Source organism: Nothoprocta perdicaria, unplaced genomic scaffold (assembly GCF_003342845.1).
Source record: "Nothoprocta perdicaria isolate Ctin4 unplaced genomic scaffold, notPer1 scaffold_6, whole genome shotgun sequence".
NCBI classification, from domain to species: domain Eukaryota; kingdom Metazoa; phylum Chordata; class Aves; order Tinamiformes; family Tinamidae; genus Nothoprocta; species Nothoprocta perdicaria.
In genome coordinates this window covers 412,169-431,942 of record NW_020455865.1, presented here as the reverse complement: position 1 = coordinate 431,942, position 19,774 = coordinate 412,169, and the positions used below count along the sequence as shown (strand labels likewise).

At 51.8% G+C, this 19,774-nt stretch overlaps 1 protein-coding gene across 2 annotated transcripts in view; it reads left to right on the top strand.

Moving 5' to 3' along the window:
* MVB12B (multivesicular body subunit 12B) overlaps window positions 1-19,774 on the top strand; it is a 52,341-nt gene that overhangs the window by 17,400 nt on the left and 15,167 nt on the right. For both annotated transcript variants that reach the window (XM_026049566.1, XM_026049567.1), the window contains 4 exons: window positions 102-198; window positions 1,857-1,986; window positions 2,269-2,391; window positions 12,557-12,654. In XM_026049566.1, coding sequence (XP_025905351.1) covers window positions 102-198; window positions 1,857-1,986; window positions 2,269-2,391; window positions 12,557-12,654 — 448 coding nt within the window. The remainder of the gene's footprint in view (window positions 1-101; window positions 199-1,856; window positions 1,987-2,268; window positions 2,392-12,556; window positions 12,655-19,774) is intronic.

Below are 19,774 nucleotides of genomic sequence, written 5' to 3'. Positions count from 1 at the left end.
TTCAGAAGCAATGGCAAAACATCTTGAGGTTTAATGGACAAGAACAGGTGGGTTTGAATTTCGTTGTGCTGTCCTGGTTGACTGTTTTCTTCTCTCTTCAGAGCCATTTAGGCAATGTCTTGGTTGATATGAAGCTCATTGACATCAAGGACACGTTGCCTGTGGGCTTCATCCCCATCCAGGAGACTGTTGACACACGTAAGTCGGCGCCTCTCGGTTGCGGTGCCGGGAGGCAGGGCTCGTGCAGGCTGGAGCACGGGGCGGCTGGTGCCGGTGCTTGTCCGTAATGAAAGCCAGACTGTTACGAACAGAAAGGACTTAACTGAGCCGCCTTTACAGGGAATAATTCTTCCAGCTCTGCAGCACATGAGGAGTTTTTCCCTCACTACCAGCCTGGTCCTGGTTTGAACCCGTGACCTAGAAGTGAACGGCTCTGTAACCCATTACTGRCTTCCCCCGTGGCATCCCCCTTCCCGGGGTACTTGCACAACACGYGCGGGGCAGAGGAAGGCCCAGCCCATTGGGCTCATCCTCGCAGGTGCGGGATGGTTGTCGCGTGTTGCTGCTCTTGTTGTAGAGAGGGGACTTTGTCATTAATTTAAAATGCATTGGATRGCAACCTCTGCAATCTTTAAAGCAGAGGCACTGCCTGTGTTAATGAAGTGGTGCATTTCCCTGCCTCCATTAGCATGACTAAACACATTTCAATTGACTGTTCATAATATGTTTGTTTAAAATTAGCTCTGGTTAAGCATGTGTAATTAATGGATCTAACTCCTAAACCAAGTTTGCTGCAGACTACAGGCTCTAGCCAAGTGTGAAAGAGAAGACAAAAGCAAACAGTCAATTCTGTGCTATTGTGGAAGTCAAATAATAAGAGGCAGTAATTCTGTTCAGTTAAATCTGTGGTTGTACTTGTTTATAGCTGTGCTCTTCCTCTCTTAAGTGACATTTGGCTTATAATAAATACATTAAGTACAGCAGTCATTAGCAGATGATGGAAAAAAAATCAGGTACAAAAATCTAAACCCTGGCATTCTCCAGTCTGTTTTGGGCACCTTGTTGGAAAGCCGTTGCTTTCCAAAGCGGGGATGAGGGTTCAGGGTACGGGCGTTGGCAGCCCCGAGGAGGGCGCTGCGCCCGCGGGCTGCCTGCGCCTCGCGCTCCCGGCCCCTTGGGCGCTGCTGCCCTGACAGCGCCTTGTCGCCGCCGAGATGGATTGCTATCACAGAGACACAGATTACCAAACAGGAGGAGCCCACCGAGAAAGGGCTGTGTGCCATCTGGTGAAGGGAGGGAATATTTTTAAACTGAAGGATATTTATTCATATTAAGCTGAAGGTTTTTATTTTCCAGGTGTGCTTTGGTACTTGTTGGTAGCTTTCAGCTTCCATTCAGTGTCTGCACTTCTCACTTCCAGTTTATTAATAAACCTCTGCAATRTCTTGCAAATGCCTGCATTTGCAGTCAGGAGCCTTCTCCTGCTCCCCTTTCAGGCTCTCGTGGGTTGCGCGGTGTGAGATGGAGCGAGGGTGGTTTCCACGCCTGTACCCTGCACTGTTGTGGGTTTGGCTGCCTGGGAGCACTTGGCAGAGCAAACAGGCCGGTTGTGGCAGCAGCTTCCCTGGCTGTGCCGAGAGGCAGCCTTTGCAGCAGAAATACTTAGATATCGCTGGCCAGGCCAGGCAGGCAAGGCAAGCGTTGCCTTGGAGAGAGGAAGCGAGCACGAGAGTCCACAGAAGGAGAATCCCGTGCTGTGTGCTCCCCATGTGCGTCCCGCGGCTTCCTTATCTCCCCTGCACATGGAGCACTGCTCTTGCATAAACCCCAACCTCTGTCCTGGGTTGTTTTTGCAGAGGAGGTAGCCTTCAGGAAGAAGAGGCTGTGCATTAAATTCATCCCTCGAGATTCCACAGAGGCAGCAATCTGTGATATCCGAATTCTGGGTAGATCGAAGCAAGCCCCTCCTCAGTACACGTTCATAGGGTAAGTACCCCTCACTCTAGAAGCTGCTCTTGTGCGTTCTGTTGAACGGCGTCTACCAAGGCTAAGCGCCCTGTTTTCTCTCACTCTAAGCAGGAATTTGTAGGAGAATTTAAAAGGTCTATGTAAGTCTTAGTAAGTTTGATCTAGGAAGTGAGTAAACATCTTTTCAATTAGACTGGTTCTTACTAATCAAGATGTTTGGGAAACATGCCTGTGCTTGATATTTGTGCACACATGCAACATCTGCTTGCAACATTCATGTCTTCTGTGTTGATTACAAAGGGAACTGAACAACATGGGCATCTGGTACCGGATGGGCAGAGTCCCACGAAACCATGAATCTTCTCAAGCCACAACCCCTTCTTCCCAAGTACCATCTTCAACGCCAGCTCCCAACTTGCCTAGGTAAGTTTTCTAGTTATTTCCAAATAATTTCCAATGAGGAGAGCATTTTATTTCTTATTTTCCCGAATTAGTCATCTCTGAAGTACTGGTCCTGCTTTTGCTTTTCTTGGACATGTCTGCTAAGCTGCAGCCTTGGAGGTGTCCACAAAGTGCAGGTTGCCCGTTGTGCAGGGCATGCAGGAGCAGAACCTTTGGGCAGATGCTGGTGTCACCTCTCCATTGTTTCCATAACTGTTATCCATGGGTGTCTGTTAGAGTGTTACCTCTGTTAGACCCTCCCCTGGCCCCTGCAAACCTGCCGTACTGCGCTGCCCTCCCGCCTGTCTGCAGCACGAGCGGAGAGGCCTGTGGGCCTCTGGAGGCTCCCGCTCGCTGCGGTTCCCCTGCACATAGAGCAGCGCTGGCAAAGGCCATGCAGGGTCGGAGAGAGATGTCTTGAGTTTTAGGGCACAGACTGTCAGTTCTTGTCTGCAAGAAGCTCCTGCCTAGGCAAATTTCTACACTAAAGAGAAAAATTATCATGGCAGGAGAATGTCAGTGGCAGTCTTTTAATCACGAGGCGTGGAAGGGTCACTTTATGGCCGAACAGGGAAGGCTGCAGAGCAGCTTCAGAGCTGTTGGGAACAGGGCCAAAATTAGAGCTCAGAGCATCAGCGACAGTCTGAAAAGAAGTGTTTACAAGGCTTATATATTTTATAACCTCTTGTTGTACAGTTTATGGTTTACAATGGCTGCAAGGAAATTGGATCAGTTTTGTTTTACTTGCCAAATAAAGCAAATGTCAAAATAGTCAATATAAAATGTATTCTAATTTGGCTGAGTTAAAACAGCCAGTATGCAGTGGAATAATTGAATGTTACATTAATGCTTCCTAGTAAAAACCACCTGTCTGTAGCCAGCTCCACTCTCATGCCCTGTGCGTGATTTACAGGTAACTTTTACACCAGCAGCCTGATCATTCAAAACATCTTTCATGTCTGTTCTTTACTCTGATTATTTATTATCCAATATATTCTTTAAGAAATAGAAATGTATATAAAAACACATCCTGCAAATATTATTACGGGAAACACATGCTACTTGGAAAGCCTTTTTTTTAATACCTTATCAGCAGTGTGGCAAGTTATTCAAGCATAGTGCTCGCGGAAGATTGCAGTCACAAGTAACCTCTTATTTTCGCATCTCCGCAGAGATGTGACCACAGCTGCAGGCAGCTGCTGGTGCATTGCGTGCATGTGTTTTGTGCCAAGGGGCCCTGGGCGGACGGTGCTGCCGAGGGGCGCCTGCCTGGGCACGCTGCTCTGCTGTTGTTGGCTGGYGCTGCAAAGTGGGTTTCAATCAAGGTCGCTTGGGTGCTTCATAGTAATTGGTAATGCTGGATATAAACTGAGCCGGTGATACATGCTGGTGAGCTACTGCTCTAACCTTCCTTAAAGAAGAACTTTCATAGTGGGAGACAGCAGTTGGCTGCTGCTGCGGCTGGCGCAGGCAGGACAGCTCCAGCGTGCCCAYGGGGTTGCGCTTGTTGTCATTCAGCTGCTCTTCTCCTGGGTGCTTCCTGCTGTGGGTGTCCAGTGCCGTGGGCATCCGGGCAGCCCCGGGTGCCAGCGAGCGTGTCCCGCTGCACGGAGCACATGGCCAGGCCGCCCCACRGGGCGCYGCACCGCTTTGGTGCCTTTTCATGCCAAATTCTGCAACGGCTCCTTGGCGCTAACGGCAGCCTGGACAAAGGCGCCTGCAGCCTCAGCCCGTGGTGAACGCTGCGGTGGGCTCGGGGCRSGGGGGGGGGGGGGGGGGGGGCTGCGCGGCGCTTCCCTCGGTCCCTGGACCTCGTGCTGCAGCCCCGCGCGAGGCGGCGCTTCCCTCGGTCCCTGGACCTCGTGCTGCAGCCCCGCGCGAGGCGGCGCTTCCCTCGGTCCCTGGACCTCGTGCTGCAGCCCCGCGCGAGGCGGAGCGCGTTGCCCCTCCCTGCGTGCAGAGCCAAGCTTGGGAAGCAAGGAGCTCGCGGGCCCACAAAAGCAGCGCTGAGAGCAGGCGGTTTGGCGGCCCTTGGGACCCCTGCGCTGCCCCCGYGCGGGGCTGCGGCCTCCGAGCCCGGCGGGAGCCCACGAGCACCGCTGCCCTCCCRCGCTCGGCAGCCCCTCGCAGTCTGTCAGCAGCAAGCAGGACGTCAGTCAGCGCTCGACCTGTGCTTTACAGTGACAGACATAATTGCACTTAACTTTTCGCGTGGATGTTATCAATCTGTGACAGATACTTTGGGAAGCGGAGCGCTCTGATTGCAGATCATGTGTCACTGGCGGTTAATCTCCCTCTTGGGGAGACCAGGATTCAGTCACAACTTTCACTTGTTGATGTCAGGTTTTGAGTGCGTAGATCCGCGCTGACCATGGAGCCGCGTGCAGGGCTGTCATGTGAAAGGTTAGCGGCTTGCTGAGGAGCAGGGTGTGCTCGCCTAATTGCACTGGGTTGGCCGCTCCAGAGGGCCGAGATCTCTGCGGATCCCGGCGGGCCAGGAGGGCCCAGGTGCAGCACAGCAGAGCCAGGGCCTCGGCGCATCCAGTGAGGCTGGCACGGCCCTTGGGAAGCGCCACAGAGGGGTCGTTCGGGTTTGGATAAGAAGGGAGCGCTTGTCTGGCTTGAAGCCCTGAAGTAAGAGCAGGGTGCATAAATTTTCCTCCCATGCTCCCAATTACTGTTTAAATAGTTAAGTCCCTCCCCTTAGGAAAGGGAAGTGATTGCTGCTGTTCCCGTGCTCCCGATGGAGCTCAGCACTAAGGAATGTCAGGATTTCCTTTCTGGGCAGAGGAGTCTGAGTTTGAATGGGTTCCTTTTATTGGAGGGTTCGAGCTGAGCCGTGCGAGCCCGGGCGGCGGAGCCCGCGGCTGATGATGTGCAGCAGGAGRCAGTTAATAAAGCAGCTGTGCCTGGTGCAAGGGGCCTGCCGCCTCCCCTGCTCTGTTTAAGGTAGTAATGATATTGTTTAAAAGTAACAACATCTTAAATTCTTCTTTATGGTTCTTCAATGGAGTAGGTAGAGTTGAAGTCTGTAGAGCCAAAGGCGCCAAGACTTTCACTGCTCATGTTCTGGCGAGGAGCAAAGCCGGGACTGCATAAAATGGTCCCACGCGGGGCCAGAGGCGGCCGGTGGCCCCTGGCCAGGCACCCCGTCGGGCTGCGGCGGGTAGGGAGTGAGCGCCCAGGTCCCCGTCCCAGCGGTTGTGCTTTGGATGGATGTGTGGCCTGCTCCTCAGCAGCTCTGCCCAACCCACTCCGTCCAGAGCTTGGTAGAGCTGCTTCCTTGAAGTTGCATTTCCTAACATGTTTTACCAAAAAAAGCTCTAATGTACATCTGCTTTCTGATGGACACCCGATAAAACATGTTCTTTGACTGGAATACGCATATCAGTCTTAGCAGAAACTAGAGCAAAGTATCCCTAGTTCTTCAATCATTTGCTCTAAAAGAGGTCAAGGATGGCACACTGACTGGGTTCACCTCGCAGTAGCTGTGGATATATTAAAAAAAAAAAAAAAAAAGCAGAGATTGAAGCAATAAATTGAAGCTTGGCAGAAGTGTTTTCCATGGGCCCATTCCAGCCCGTAGAGTAAAAGGCAGTTTGGGGATGAAATGCATGTAACGTGCATGTCTGACATGATGACCTGCCTGAGCGGGTGGTGGGGACTGGCATACGTTTATCCCAAGTCTGTTTCCCATAAGGAATTTGTTAGGAAGCTGCAGTGACCGTGTGGCTCGCATCCAGCTCAGCTGGATGAAGACGTGCAAAAATTGGTCACAGTCCAGTATGTTTTAGTGGTAGAAAAYTGTGATTGGGAAAAAATATTTAAACAATAAGAGTGATTTCCAGACACAAGCATCCCTTGCAGCAGCTGAGAAGGGAAGACATTAGCCGTAGTTAGAAGTTTGATTGATTTAGCTGATTTTCTGGAGGCACTGAAAATTTTAGGKAGTGCTCAGAGTGAAGAGACTTCAATATCCTTAGGATCGTTTTTCTTTATAGAGCCCTGCTCCTGGTATAGCAATATTCCTGGAGGCGTGTTTGCTTTAGGGCATAGCGTAGGGTCATTAAATACAAACTGCAGGTACTCATTCACGGAAGCTGTATGCTCAGTTGTTAAATATGTCCTGCGGGGAAACCAAGCGTTTTTTCCCTAAAACTTCTGTGTTGTCTGCTATTTAATATGATCTCTGCCACTGTTGATTTGTAATCTGTGCTTTCACCCTGAAGTGCATGTGGTTGTGTTCAGATATTTCCTTCTTTAAATCAATCACTTTCACCGTTTTCCAMAACACTTCCCGAGTTTATTTCTTTTAGTGACGTGTTTGGACTGTCATTATTTATTAGGGACGAAGTGCTGACAACGCGCTCTTCCCAAATGAGTCTTTWTGTGGAATATGTGTTGGCCGGGTCCCCTGGCTCCCAGCGCCTGCATGCGCAGCCGCTCACTCCGGGGAGAGCCCGGGCCTCGGGACTCTAATCAACATGWCCGAATTGAAAATCCTAACCGGGGGCCCTTACCAGGGAACCCTGCCCTTGTGCAATTCGTCTTTCTGGAGCATTTCTGCTCTTTGGCGTTTTTTCCCCTCTCTCCAGTAACTGGGAGTGGTGGCTGTGCAGGGTCGCTGGTGAAGGATGCGGGCAGGGGCGCACGCAGCCCCTCCGCGAGCACTTTGTACTTGTGCAGCGAGGACTTGGCCTGGAGCACTTCAATGGGCTGCAGCTCAGGCTTCCAAGCAGTGTAAATTAAACTTGTTGGGTTTTTTCCCCAGTGTTTGGCAGCTGTTCTGTCCTGGTTACTTACATCCTCTGATCTGAATTAATGCTCATACTGGGGAAGCTGCAGGGGATTCTCTCTGCACCAAGGCTCCRCATCAGGCTGCTGTACTTCGGGAGCCAATGCTCCCTGCTCGCGGCGTTGTGCCCAGYGCGATGGCCCTGGGTGATGGTCGCACGTGGAGCCGGAGCCACTTTGTGCAGCACCRTGCACCCGTGTGCTGCATGCAGCCCACTCTGCGCCCCGCAGCTGGGAAAGGCGGGGGTAAACCCCGGAGCAGCAAGAATCACGCGCTCCCTCTTTCATTGTCTCATGCATTTGGGTCTTTATAAACCTGAATCCGGCACCACCAGCTCGCATTGATTTTTGGGAAACTGGATATTTTAGTAGCTTGGAATGAGATGAATTGCTTGGAAAGCCCATATGTTGCTTGTTTTAGGCAAAGGGTCAGTAAGGTTGTAGAAAGTATTTAAATATTTGGTTTACATGATGAGAATAGATTGTCTGGAATGAAGTCCGTTACCCGAGGTGATTCTTGCCTAACAGTTCTGTTTTTCACTGCAGTTCTTTAGGGTATGAGGTAGGTGTTTTGGCACTGTAAAAGTTAAGGACTGTGAATAAATATTGTGGATGTGATTTTGGACACTGCTAAAGCTGTAGGTATCTGCTATGGCATTTTCTGTAAACTACAGTTTGGAAAATATATTCTGGAAAAATGAGCARTTGTTGAACAGTCCCCTGATTTTTCTCAGGGAAGCGCTGGCGGCTCGTTTCTCAGAAATGTGTTTTTTCCTCTGTCCGTAGGCAAAGCTTTCATGCTGGACTATGTTTCTTGAAAGGTACAGCCAGACATTTGCCYCTCTAGGTGTGTTTTTGGCTTTCTGCAACTTGGTATTTATTTAATTGCTCTCTGTAGTTTTTCATGAGGCATGATCTTTGCATAATTCATTGATTATGCAAGATATGATTCTTTTTATTTTATTCCTRTGGGACTGTACAGCTTTTGTAGCAATGTTCTCAAGTTCATTTAAATAAATTGCAATCGTGACTGTGATGCATCAAATACAATTAAATTCCAGTTCTGCAATATGCAGTATGGTTTTTAGTAAATTGATAAGTGGGGCAGGTTTTTTATATTTGGACTGATTTCTCTGATTTTCTCAATCCAGTTGAAAACGAAAAACGTACCATTGTCCTTTTGATTTGCATTGTTGATATTTTATGTGAATTATGAAGTATCCTTTGATATCTCCCTTTGTGAATTCCCCTTGTGATCCGTTGTTCCTTTTYATAAGTACTTGCTCCCCAACTTCAAAAGCGGTCCATCACCTTCATGCAGACGGTTATTAATAACCGATTTGGAACCGTCGGGCATTCCTGGACCTGCTTTATGAGAGTTTTTCCTCAAACAAGCATTCAAAAAGTGGCCATACTGTATGCAGACCTCAAACCTCCTTTACCAGACTGTGACGGATCTCTCCTATCATCTGCTACTTCTGCTGCTGTCATGCATAGGTCTGATTCATAAATTTGATGAATAAAGGCATAGCTAAAAATAAGAGCGCAATTAAATCCGTGCTGGATTGCGCTGCGGTGGTTGCTTTATCCCAGGCTGTGTGCACGCTGCAGGATGTCGGGGAAGAGCATTTCCCGGGGCTCGTGTCGGAGCCCGTGCTCAGCCAATGTGTTCTCCGCTCGGCGCTGGCGAGCGCGGGGCTGCGGCCGCAGGGCACCGAACCCACCTCGTCCAGCAGCCCAACGGGTGAGGAAAAACTGCTTTTGGTGACAGTTCAAAAGGGAAGTAATCGGCATTGGGATAGTTAACGTGAGTTGCATTCCTTAACATTAGACRTTCCACTAAAGTCCTCATAATTACTGTTAATATCTTTCGGTGGAAACTTTCATAGTAAGTGAGCGCTGGTTGAAGACGTGTTTAACGGCGTGCTGCTGGCATGATAAGAATGCAAATAAGCGTTATTAGCCTAATGATTTTGCTGTCGCCATGGCTGTGCAGCAGTAGTGTTGTGAATATGTCATGCAGTACCCGTGAATTTGGAAAGTGTGTCAAAACACAACTTCAATTAGTTTGCTCTAATTATGGCTCTGGAGAGTTCAGCGCTGTATCGCTCCTCATTAAAAGCGAATTCTCTGGATTAGCTCAGCGTGCGGGGGGGGCCGCGGGGGCCACGCTCCCTCCTGGGACGGGGGCCGAGCCCCACGYGACGCTGGCCTGAGCGGCCCCTGTGCGCGGGAGCCCGAGGAGCAGCGGGCCCCGGTGCTGGTGCCGGTGCTGCGGCCGCGGGGCCGAGCTTGGTCACACAGCAGCCCCTCTCGCCTGTATCCCCAGGCAGAACCGCAGGGCGCCCACATCCACGCGGCTCCCACAGCATTTCCCAACTCTTAGGCATCCCTCTTCCCTGTTGCGTGCTTTCCTGAGCCTGGTCTTGCTCTGCGGAGCTGGGAAAAGGCTCCCGGGCTCGCAGGTGAGCAGTTGACCAAGGGTTAAAGTAGTAATTGCTTAAATCTTTCAGGCTTTCCTCCCAGTTCTGTGATAATTTGATGAAGAACTTCACCCTAATTAAATATTCAAATTAGGAATAAGTGTCAATATGGCTTCCCATTGCCTGGAATGATGATTAATTGTATTCAAAACTCTAGTGGCCGCTGTAATCTAAACCAAACCGTTGTTCTTGATTATTTCTGCAACACATCTACCATGTTTTTGTTTTAAAATTTGAACTAGTAATTGATTTGCCATATGCCGCAGAGCTGCACATACTTTCACGATATGTGTTTAGGAACTTGGGGACTTTGTAATTGGGATTTTCTTGCTTTTCAATGGCAGCCTCTCTCTCTTTTTTTTTTTTTCTTTCTTTCTTTTTTCTGTCTTCTGTGATGCAAAATGATCTGACTTTCACAACCCATAAGGAAAATGCATTATGCAATCAACTTAGTAGGTATAAGTTATATTGATCCTGGCCAAAGTTTGCATTCATTTAAAATAAATTACTGCTTCCCATTTTTCCCTACGATGTCATGCTTGGAAAAGGGGGAATTGATCCCATTGTGGGGATCATTGCCCTCTGCCTAGTGGTCTTGCAGCTGAGCRCTCTCCTTGCGGAGGCCTTGCTCTGCATCGTGGGGCTCGGTGGAGGTGGTGAAACCCCAATTTGTGCCGCTGCAGGGAGCGGGGCTCGGAGGGGAGAGGTTTCTGTTGAACAACCACCGCAGACCCCGCACCCTTGGGAGCCCCGTCTGGGTAGCAGCTGGACCGGCCGCTCTGGCACCTCACCCCCAAAGAGCAGTTCAGCACTGACTGAGCCCCAAAAGCAGATGGGGAAGAACCCCACGTGCGGTGTTCATCCTTCTCCCTAGCTTTAAGGGGATATTTAGCTATATATTTAGTGTTGAGGCATTTGAAACGGAGAGCAAGTAGGTTATTGTGCCGAGTTAGCAAGCGAGGTCTGGATATGTGATCTTCTGCTGCCATATTTATGTGTGTATGGTCAGATCCCATTAGGCTGTGAGCAATTCRTTTTAATTACACGCATGGAATGTATACACCACTTTAGCATATGGCGCTCGGGAAACCTGGTGCTTGTGTGAACTGCCAGGCCTGCCTGGTAGTGACTGGGGACTTAGCTCAGAAAGTCTTTGCAAACTAGAAATGCAGAGTTTTATTTGGAGGCTGTGGTATGTGTTTGCAGATCTGACAGAGCCTTAATTCTGCTTACACAAAGCGCATTAGGAACGACTTGTGGAACTGTCTGTCCCCATCCTGCCGTTATGAGAAGTGCGTGACCCGCTCCAACAGTGCAAGGTGGTCTCTGTTTGGTGGCGGTTGCTGGAAAGAATTGTCCATATGGAAAAGATTCAGCCTCTCTTGAAGCAGAAGTTGGTATAACCTTTTAAAACACACTGCTCAAAAACAGGCCTTTTAAAGAGATCTGCTTTGTTTACTTCCAACACATCTCCTGCTGTTTTGTGTAGGGATGAAAAGCCAGCCTGCAGTACAAGCAGCAGAAATTCAAAAGCCTTCCTCTGTTAGCTGTTAGCTGCTCTGATGCCTCAGAATGTATTTTTGGATACTTTTATTAAAAAACAAATGAAAAGTGTGTAATGCCTACAGGCACTGGTCCTTGGCTTTAAAGCATGTTCATGACAAACCTGCCTGTGTTGGCAAAGGGAGGCTCATATGGATTGTATTTTAAGCAGAAGACTGTTAGCCAAATTTGAAAATATTCTGACACCATCTTTTTTTTTTTCTGTTTTGTTAGAATAGGCCAGGAAAGCACAATTTCAAATTGACGTTTTTGTCTTCCTATGCTACTTTTGCTTATCACCATCARTTTCATAAAGACCTAAAAATATATAGGTCTTCACAGAATGTGTCTGGTTCTTAAAGGCGGATGATTTCCAGCTGCTTTGCTTGATAAATAGGATGTGGTCGCTAAGAAAATGTGGGAGATGCTGTCCCGGAGAGGACACGGGGCTTGGCCTGGGCGGTTGTGGCGGGAAGCAGAGGGCCTTGTTCCTCCAGGAAAGGGCGGCACGAGGGAGCTGCCGCAGCCGTCACCTTGGCGGCCTCTGCTTCACGCTAGGCCGAGCCTTCGCYGCCATGGGGGAGCCTCTTCGCTCCATAGGGCAGTGGGGTCCGGAAGATTAATGATAACGTTTTATAAAAATTCACACRGATCTGGGATCGGCATTAGGCAAATGTACATAGGAACTAAAAGGGCAAAGCCTGAATTTCTTATCAAAGCCTAAAAATCTGTGTCTATGAGTAATGGCCCCTAACAAGGGGCATTCTGTCGGGGCGCTGCCTGGTCATGCAGAGGGCCCCAGCGCTTTTATTTCTTAGGTGTTTGAGAGTTGGTGGTGCGGGCGAAAGGCGGCTGTGGGCGCGCTGCCTGCCGTGGAGGAGCTGCGCGGGGTTGCGGGGCATCGGGAGCTGCTCCCGGTGCTCCTGCTGGGGCATCCGGCTGTGCTCCCAGTGCTCCTGCTGGGCCTCGCACTCCTGCAGGGAGGGTCCTGCTCGTGGGCCGCTCCAGGGGCTTTCCTGGCGGTCGGTCCGTGCGGGAGCTGCTCTACTCTGTGCCTGCCTGAGCGAAGACGAGCCCTTGCTGCTGTTTAACGCTCCCCTGCTGCCCGCGCTGCCTGGGCAGGGGGGCAGGGGTCTCAGCTCCAGCCACAGGATCACCACGTCCATCTCCTCCCTGCTGTTTGAGGCCCACTGACTTTTACAAGCAGTGTTAAAATTGATGTTTGCTGCTTGACCTCACTGGAATTGTCAGGTGAGAACACACTGATAGTGGCGGTGTCTCCTGCTCTGTAATAATGTCATCTGCGTGTCCCCGTCTCTCTTCTTCAGGCACATCTCTCTAACRCTTCCCGCCAGCTTCCGAGGGAAAAGCCACAGCAGCCGTCTGGACCTGGAGCACCAGCACTCCAATCTGTACGCCATTTCGGGTAAGCTGCCGCGCACACGCGATTCCCGGCCCCCCTGCCTAACCAGGACATGTAAAAAAGCCCGGGAGCCGTGGTGCCCGATCCTGGATGGTGCCCGACGCTGGATGGTGYCTGGTCCTTGCCGGTGCCATCGGARTGCGTGGGAGCGGATGCAGCTCTCGTGCTCGTGACGGTCAATGTCAGTGACCGCTCGACAAGAGCAGCCCTCASCAGGTGTTACTGCTGCCCGTGCCTGTCTAGCTAGGAGATCTCATGAAATGTAACACACAAATTTTGCTCTTTATCTTTTCCGTGATCTTCACAGGTAAGTCACAGGCACCTCATTTTTGCACATGTCTCGCTCAGTTTTGGACTGCCTAACAAGGATGGGGTTCATACGCGTGGCTTTTTGATGCTGCACTCAGGGTACACGTTCGAAGTGGATGATATCTTTACTCTTTCCCCTTGCTGTGTTCTGAACACAGGTGGTGTTTAGGTTTATTTCTCCAGTCTTAAGGCAGGTTTGGGGCGCAGGGGGGTCTGCTCTATTTTTAAGGCRCACGCCCTTGCGCTCACACGCTTCCTCGCTGGCTGTGGTTGTTTTCTCTGCTCACCGTTCCAGGCTAGTACCCAAGTGCTAGAGCTAGTTATCGTTTCCAGATGTCAATGTGGAAAAAAAAAAAGTCAATATATTATATATTTTTGCTGGCTTTTTTTTTCTTAACTTTTAACCAGTTCTGGTCTGTAGTGAAGTTGTGCGTTTAAATAGAGGGGTCAGGATCATTAAGTGATGCAGATGTGTGTGCTCCAGGGCCACACAGTCAGTCTGTTTTGGTCTAGCACCCTGCTGGTCTGTCCCTGACAGCTCTGCTTTTCTGGAGAGGTTTTCCTTAAGCTCTCATTGCTTGAGGAAGGAGGAATGAGCTAGACGAGCACAGTCTGGTTCTTGGGTGGTGTCTGGCAGGGGACAGGGGTGTTCAGCAGAGCCCCATGCTCTTGCCAGTGCCCGGAGTCGGGAGCCTGGAAGCTCTTTCCACTGCACAGCAGGACTGGCGTTCTGCAAAGGGGAGGGCCGTGTGGCACCGCCAGGCCCTGTCCCTGCCCGTTCTCTGTGGTGTATCTCGTAGTCCCCAGCTTCAGCCGTGGCTCAAAGTCCTGCTGCAGTTCAACTTACTTTCCCTGAGATTTTGTTTTTGACTAATGCCACTCCTGAACAAATACTRTGATAGCCCAGTAGAAACACTTTTAGCTATGACTTTCTCTTTGTTATGCCATTTTTGCAAGAAAAGAAAAATGTTGGCTTTGGACTGTGTCAAAATCTCACAAAAGTGCAGCCACTTCACGTGGCTGAAGTGGGTGTTCAGGACACTTTGGAAACCCGGAGAACACAGTGGTGGGTTCAGCAGCTTTGCAGGAGGCAGTGCTGCTTGTGCATAATCAGGGAGGAGAAGGTGGCAAAAATGTGCCATTCACAGGTTCTTTCTATTAATAGTGAGTGACACTTCTAGCATGGGAACATGGCACTAATTCATGTACCATAATCAAAGGGTTATTTAAAAGGTAATCTCTGACTGAAACTGCAGCTTCAGGTTCCTAAATAGATGGAATATAACAATGGCATAATTCTTGTCAGTGCTCGTTTTTCTTGTTACTCTGCTGCCCTAATAGATTTAGAAATGTAAGGGGAAGCTTGTTCAGAGGAGACAGTCCCRCACGGTGGATGGGAGAGCGGCAGCTTTGCCCTTGCTAAAACATCAAACGTGGCCAGGCCGAGAGGCAGCAGCTCTGGGGAGCGGAGGCRAGAGCAGCGCTGCTCCCAGACCCTGCTCTAGCAATTCCCGTGCATGGCGCCTGCCTGCAGCACGGCACGCCTGGGAGGGTGACCTGTTTTGTAAAGATTTGAATATGTAACCAGGTGATTACAGGCAAGCACAAAACAGACCTGTAAAACTGGCCACAGCACTACTCTTCCACATTTGCATGAGCACATTTCAGTCAGTCTATAACTCTTCTACTTTTTCCCCCACTGCAAATCCTCCTCCAGACGCGTTGTTATGCGAGTTGTTGTGCCTACATGGGCTGTAATGGCTATTGCAGCTGTGAAGCCTTTTTGAAGAAAGGATCCTGTCATAGGAAACGTCCAGTGCACTGCAGAGRTGTCCACGTGTCGCTGCTGGCCGCGGGCGCCGTGCAGCAGCCGTGATGAGGTGCTGCGGCCGTTCCCCCCGCGTTTGCTCTGCTGAGGCAGTTTGTGCTGAGCCTCGCCGCAAACCCTCCCGAGTTCCTGCTCTGTCCATGTCCCTTGCACTCGGTCTGCGCTGCCCGCGCCTGTGTCCTGCAGCCTCGGAGCAGGGCAGCTGCTGCCGCGCTGCGGGGTCAGATCTGCCGGGAGGGATGGCGGCACCAGGCAGGGGGTGAGAGCGCAGGCTCTGCCGGAGTCACTCGTGCCGGCGGGACAGGAGGCCAAGCTGGTATCCGTGGGGGAAGCTGCTGAGCAGGGCACCAACGCGGCTCGGCTGCGCTTCCCTGACATGTGCAGGTGTGTGCAGGGCTTTGGCTGCACCCCTCGTGCTGCACGTGTCCAAAACGCTGCGCTCAGGCACTGCGGGTCACTARAACGCAGCAGTGGGGGCTATGGGTGACCAAAACGCTGTAGCCAGGAGCTGAGCGAATGTCAATGAGGCTGGGCTGGACGCTGAGCGCGTCATGGGGGCCAGGCTGGGTGCTGGGGAGGCCGTCACGGGTGCGGGGCCGTCCGTGCGCGAGGGCAGCACTTGCTGACGGGCAGCAGGACTGCGGCGCACGGTGCTGCGGCGCACGGTGCTGCGGCGCACGGTGCTGCGGCGCACGGTGCTGCACCCCTAGGCTGCGGCACACGGTGCTGCACAGCAGGGCTGGGGCTGCAGTGCACGGTGCTGCACCCCTAGGCTGTGGCACACGGTACTGCACAGCAGGGCTGCGGCGCACGGTGCTGCAGTACATGGTGCTGCGGCGCACGGTGCTGCGGCGCACGGTGCTGCAGTACATGGTGCTGCGCGCCGGGTGCCCAGCACAGCTGTGTTGCAGCTCAGGGGAGCGCAGCGAGCGGCCCGTGCGAGGGCGCCCAGCTCCTTCGCCCAGCGCAGGCACCGGGGCGTCTCTGGACAAGGCTGCTGGCTCCCTCTCTTGGCTCTCAGCAAAATGGGAGGTTTCCTCATCCTGTCGCAGGGAAACAAAAGCAATTAGCAACAGCCTCTTATTTTACAGTTCCACTGTCACCCAAATCTGCATCTTGGTGGTGAGAATGGGATGGGATGTGGAGGAAGGGAGGTCTGTGAAGGGGGTAAATCAAGAGTGCCGCGTGTCCARGTTCTTCACGCCTATCTACAGGCACCTCAGGTGAAAAGGAGACTTTCAGCTGGTGGTTAGCTGTTTGTGGGAGGTGGAATTTTGGCTGTGGAGCCTACGCTATATCAGAGGATGTATTTCGAAGGAAATTGCTATGGCCTTGCTGGATCTCGTGTACATCTTTTTGCATGCGGTGTAATTATTATTGCAGAGTGGCAGTTGAGGAGAAAATGGTCCTGAAAATAGTTGTTATGATTTTTAACCCACATTTTGTCTTTTCTAGTCTTGGCGATTAAGTGTTGGGAAACTGCTGCTTGCACAATTAATTAATTAATGTGCCTGTGTCGGGTGGCCCATAAGAGAAGAGGGCCCCGCGCTGCCTGTGTCAGGCAGGGAGGCGTCTGCACGCGCCGTGCCGCCGTGCTGGGGCCCGTGGCTGTAGCAGGGCCCCACTCGCCACCCCTTGACGCTGCGGTGCTCGGAGCTCGGCCCACGGGCGCCCCGGGAGCTCTGGGCAGGAGCCCACGGGTCTGCAGGAGCAGTYGGGCGGCTGTCAGGGGAGAGCGCCCGTGACCTGGCACCGTCGGCAGCGCTCGGCACCCATGGCGCAGCCCTGCACCGTGGCCTGCGCTAATTAAGATGTTGCGGTGCCTGCATCGCGCCGTCCTTGCAGGCTCCAGCACCCTGAGGCTGCCGATTGCTCTGGCTTATCGGAGCTGCGAGGACGGTGAGGGAGAGGGAGCCGTCGCAGGCAGGCGTAGATAACCACGTACAGGGAGAATTCCTGAGTGAAGTGAAAAATTATTTATAATAATGGTACTCAAATAGAAGGGAAATAAGTCACTTTAAGGGTATATAAATTTTTATGATAGTGTATAAACAGCCATAGCTTGCCTTGTCTCCCATCTATCCCTGCAGAGAATGAGGGCAACATCTAGCATAAAGAAAAATATAATAAGAGAATGAGGAAACGAATGGGAAGAGCTGGAGGATTGATCACTCGGAGTATTTGTATATCCTGATGTAAAAGGTGCTGCTGACAGGTGGCCAGGTTTCTTCTGTATAAAACCATGTGTGTGCTGTCAGGGCGGCGTGAGCAGCCTTGTTTCGATTGATGAATTGCCTGCTTTCTTGATTAAACCTTCCGTCACTTAAGAAACAAAAAGCCTGCGTTTGGATGGCAGAGTGGGACATGTCAAAAAAATCTGTCTGCTTTACCTTTGTGCAGATGTTGGGCACAGACTGTAACATGTATTATTAAAATGAATGTGGCATTTACTGTGCATTATTTCTTTCCTGGGAGAAAGGACCTGTAAATTATATGCTAATAATAAGCTTTAACCCTTTCAGGCACCAAGAGATTGAGGAGTGCGAATACTCCTGCAGGCTTTGCTAATTGGGTGTGCTTTAATACCACTGTAGCTCTCTCTGCAGTTAATAAACAGTGTGTTCCAGAGCGGCGGGCGGATGCCCCTCGGGGATCKTGCTTCCAGTAAGTTTTCTGCTGCGTAAGTGCCACTGAAGCATGGACCTTGGAATTAGAGGAGCCTCCTGGAAGGGCTCCCCGGAGCGTGGTGGCGGCAGCGCTGTCCCTGGGGACACAGCGCCCCGCGCACCACCGGCACCGCCGCACTCTGAGCTCGCCTTCGCTCGCGGGATCGCTGGAGCCCGGGAGAGGAGCTGTGGCTGGGAAGGAGTCTGACCTGCCTCCCAGGGCACAGCGTGGGGCGGTGCACGGGGAGCCAGTGCCAGCTTTGCCAAGGGCTGTGTTACGCTGTCACCAGGCATTCCCAGGAAACTGAGCGGATCCAGGCTGTGTCCTGCTAACGCTAACYGCAGTGCTCCTGCAGCGGGCAGAGCCACCGCTGACGGGCGCGTYGCCGCGCGTGCCAGGGTAGTTGCCTTGCTCGCTGTGCAGTGTTCCCGTGTGCTTTCCCGCGTGGCGGCCAAACACTCCATGCAGCCAGCCGGTACCTGTGTGCGGCACTGCGGCCACCAGTCCCTGTGCGCCTATGAGCGGCCCCTCTCAGCCCCAGCTCTGGCTGGAGCGCTGTCGTCCTGTCTCCGAGGACTCTTGTCTTGGCAGGAACCTGCCTGTAACTACATGATCGCAGTTACCTCCAGATATGAATGAGTTTTCATTTTCTAGAGCACGTAAATATGAAAATGGTGTGGAAAAGGCAACAGAAAAAAGCAGAGCGTAACATTTGATATATGGTTGTTTACAGTATTTTCAAACGGTACTTGCCAGCTGTTGGCCCGGAGCGACTAAAACAGTTGTGTGAGTACTTTAAGAGGAATAAAGTTGATGTTAGCTTGGCATATTGATATGTCACCCATATGTCTGAACCTCGAGTGCCGTTCACCCGCAGCAGTGAGGCGGGAGCCAGAGGCACGTTGTCTGTGCTCCATGGAAGTTTGCTGGATGGTTTTCTGAATATTCCCATAGAGATTTCCATAGCGCCTGTAGCATTCCCACCTCGGGTGCCTACCTTCGTGGTGTCTGGAATCAGGCACAGAGCTGTTCCCTGGCTGTGCTGTGGGAGCCGGGTGCCATGCGCTCGGGTGATGCCTGGSTGTCACTGTCGCAAAAGAAGCTGCTCATTAGCCGGTGGTCAGCAGGGTGCCCACGAGCCAGTGGCCGTGCTGTGTTCCTGTGCAGAGGCTCCTGCAGCGGGTGCGGGGGCGCCTGGCCGCCCTGCAGAGCACGGGACTGCAGGGACCCAGGCGTGTGGCCGGAGGGGGGTCTGTGCAGGAGGTCTGTGCTAGGGGTGTGCTGGGGAGTCTGAACTAGGGGTCTGTGCGGGGGGCTCTGTACTAGTGCTCTGTGCAGGGGAGTCTGTGCTAGGGGTCTGTGCAGGGGCTCTGTACTAGTGCTCTGTGCAGGGGAGTCTGTGCTAGGGGTCTGTGCGGGGAGCTCTGTGCCGGGGGTCCGTTCAGTGGGTCGGGGCAGCCGGGCTGCGCTGCAGTGGTCAGTGCGGAAGCCGGCACCGAGCACCCCCTGAGCAGCAGGGACTGACCTGCATAAGGTGGGTCCCATCGGCCATGTCCCTGGTGGGGCCTGGCGTGGGCTTTGGGTGCAGGAGATGAGTGTCTCGCCCAGCTCTTGGGGTGAGTAGCCAGGCCAGGTACAGGGAGCTCATTCCGACATGGGTTTGTGATCCGGAGGTCTGGAGGCAGCACGGAGAATGGAAAGTGATGCTAATGGTCTGGAAGAACATCAAAGCCAGTGGATTCCTGAAGAAGCAGCCAAGTTGCTTTCCTGTATTGGGCAATAGAGTTTTTGGCAAGGGGAAATGGTGGTTGGTCTGCATGGTTCTGTTTTTGAAGCCTTTATTTTGCACGTAGCTCTTAYGATAGCAGTTTGCCTCCACATTCCTCCCTTCTTTCTGGAGCTTCAGTCACTTTCTTCGGCATGGCCTTGAGTTTGCCCTTCTCTTGCTCCAAATGCGTCCTGTAGGGATTGGCCAGCACGGAGCCTGGCACAGATCCATGGCAGCGATGGCTGCGCGCGCTCGGAAGAGCTGCCGGCCGCGCCGTGCTCTGCAGCTGCCTTTTCCACCGCTGCTATTGACTCCATGCCTTGTTGCATGTGCAGCATTAAAAACCAAGAAAGGAGGAAGAATGAAAGAAATAATCTCTTTCAGTGATCTTTCTAGATTAACAAATGGAGAAAAAAATTAAAGATTTCATTTCAGTGCCCATATGTCGTCTTCTTTCTTGTTGCAAAATGTCAGGTTATCTATACCACAACTGCCACTTGCTTCTCTTCAATGTACATTCTCTTTTAAAAGATACTGTATCTTTTATCTGT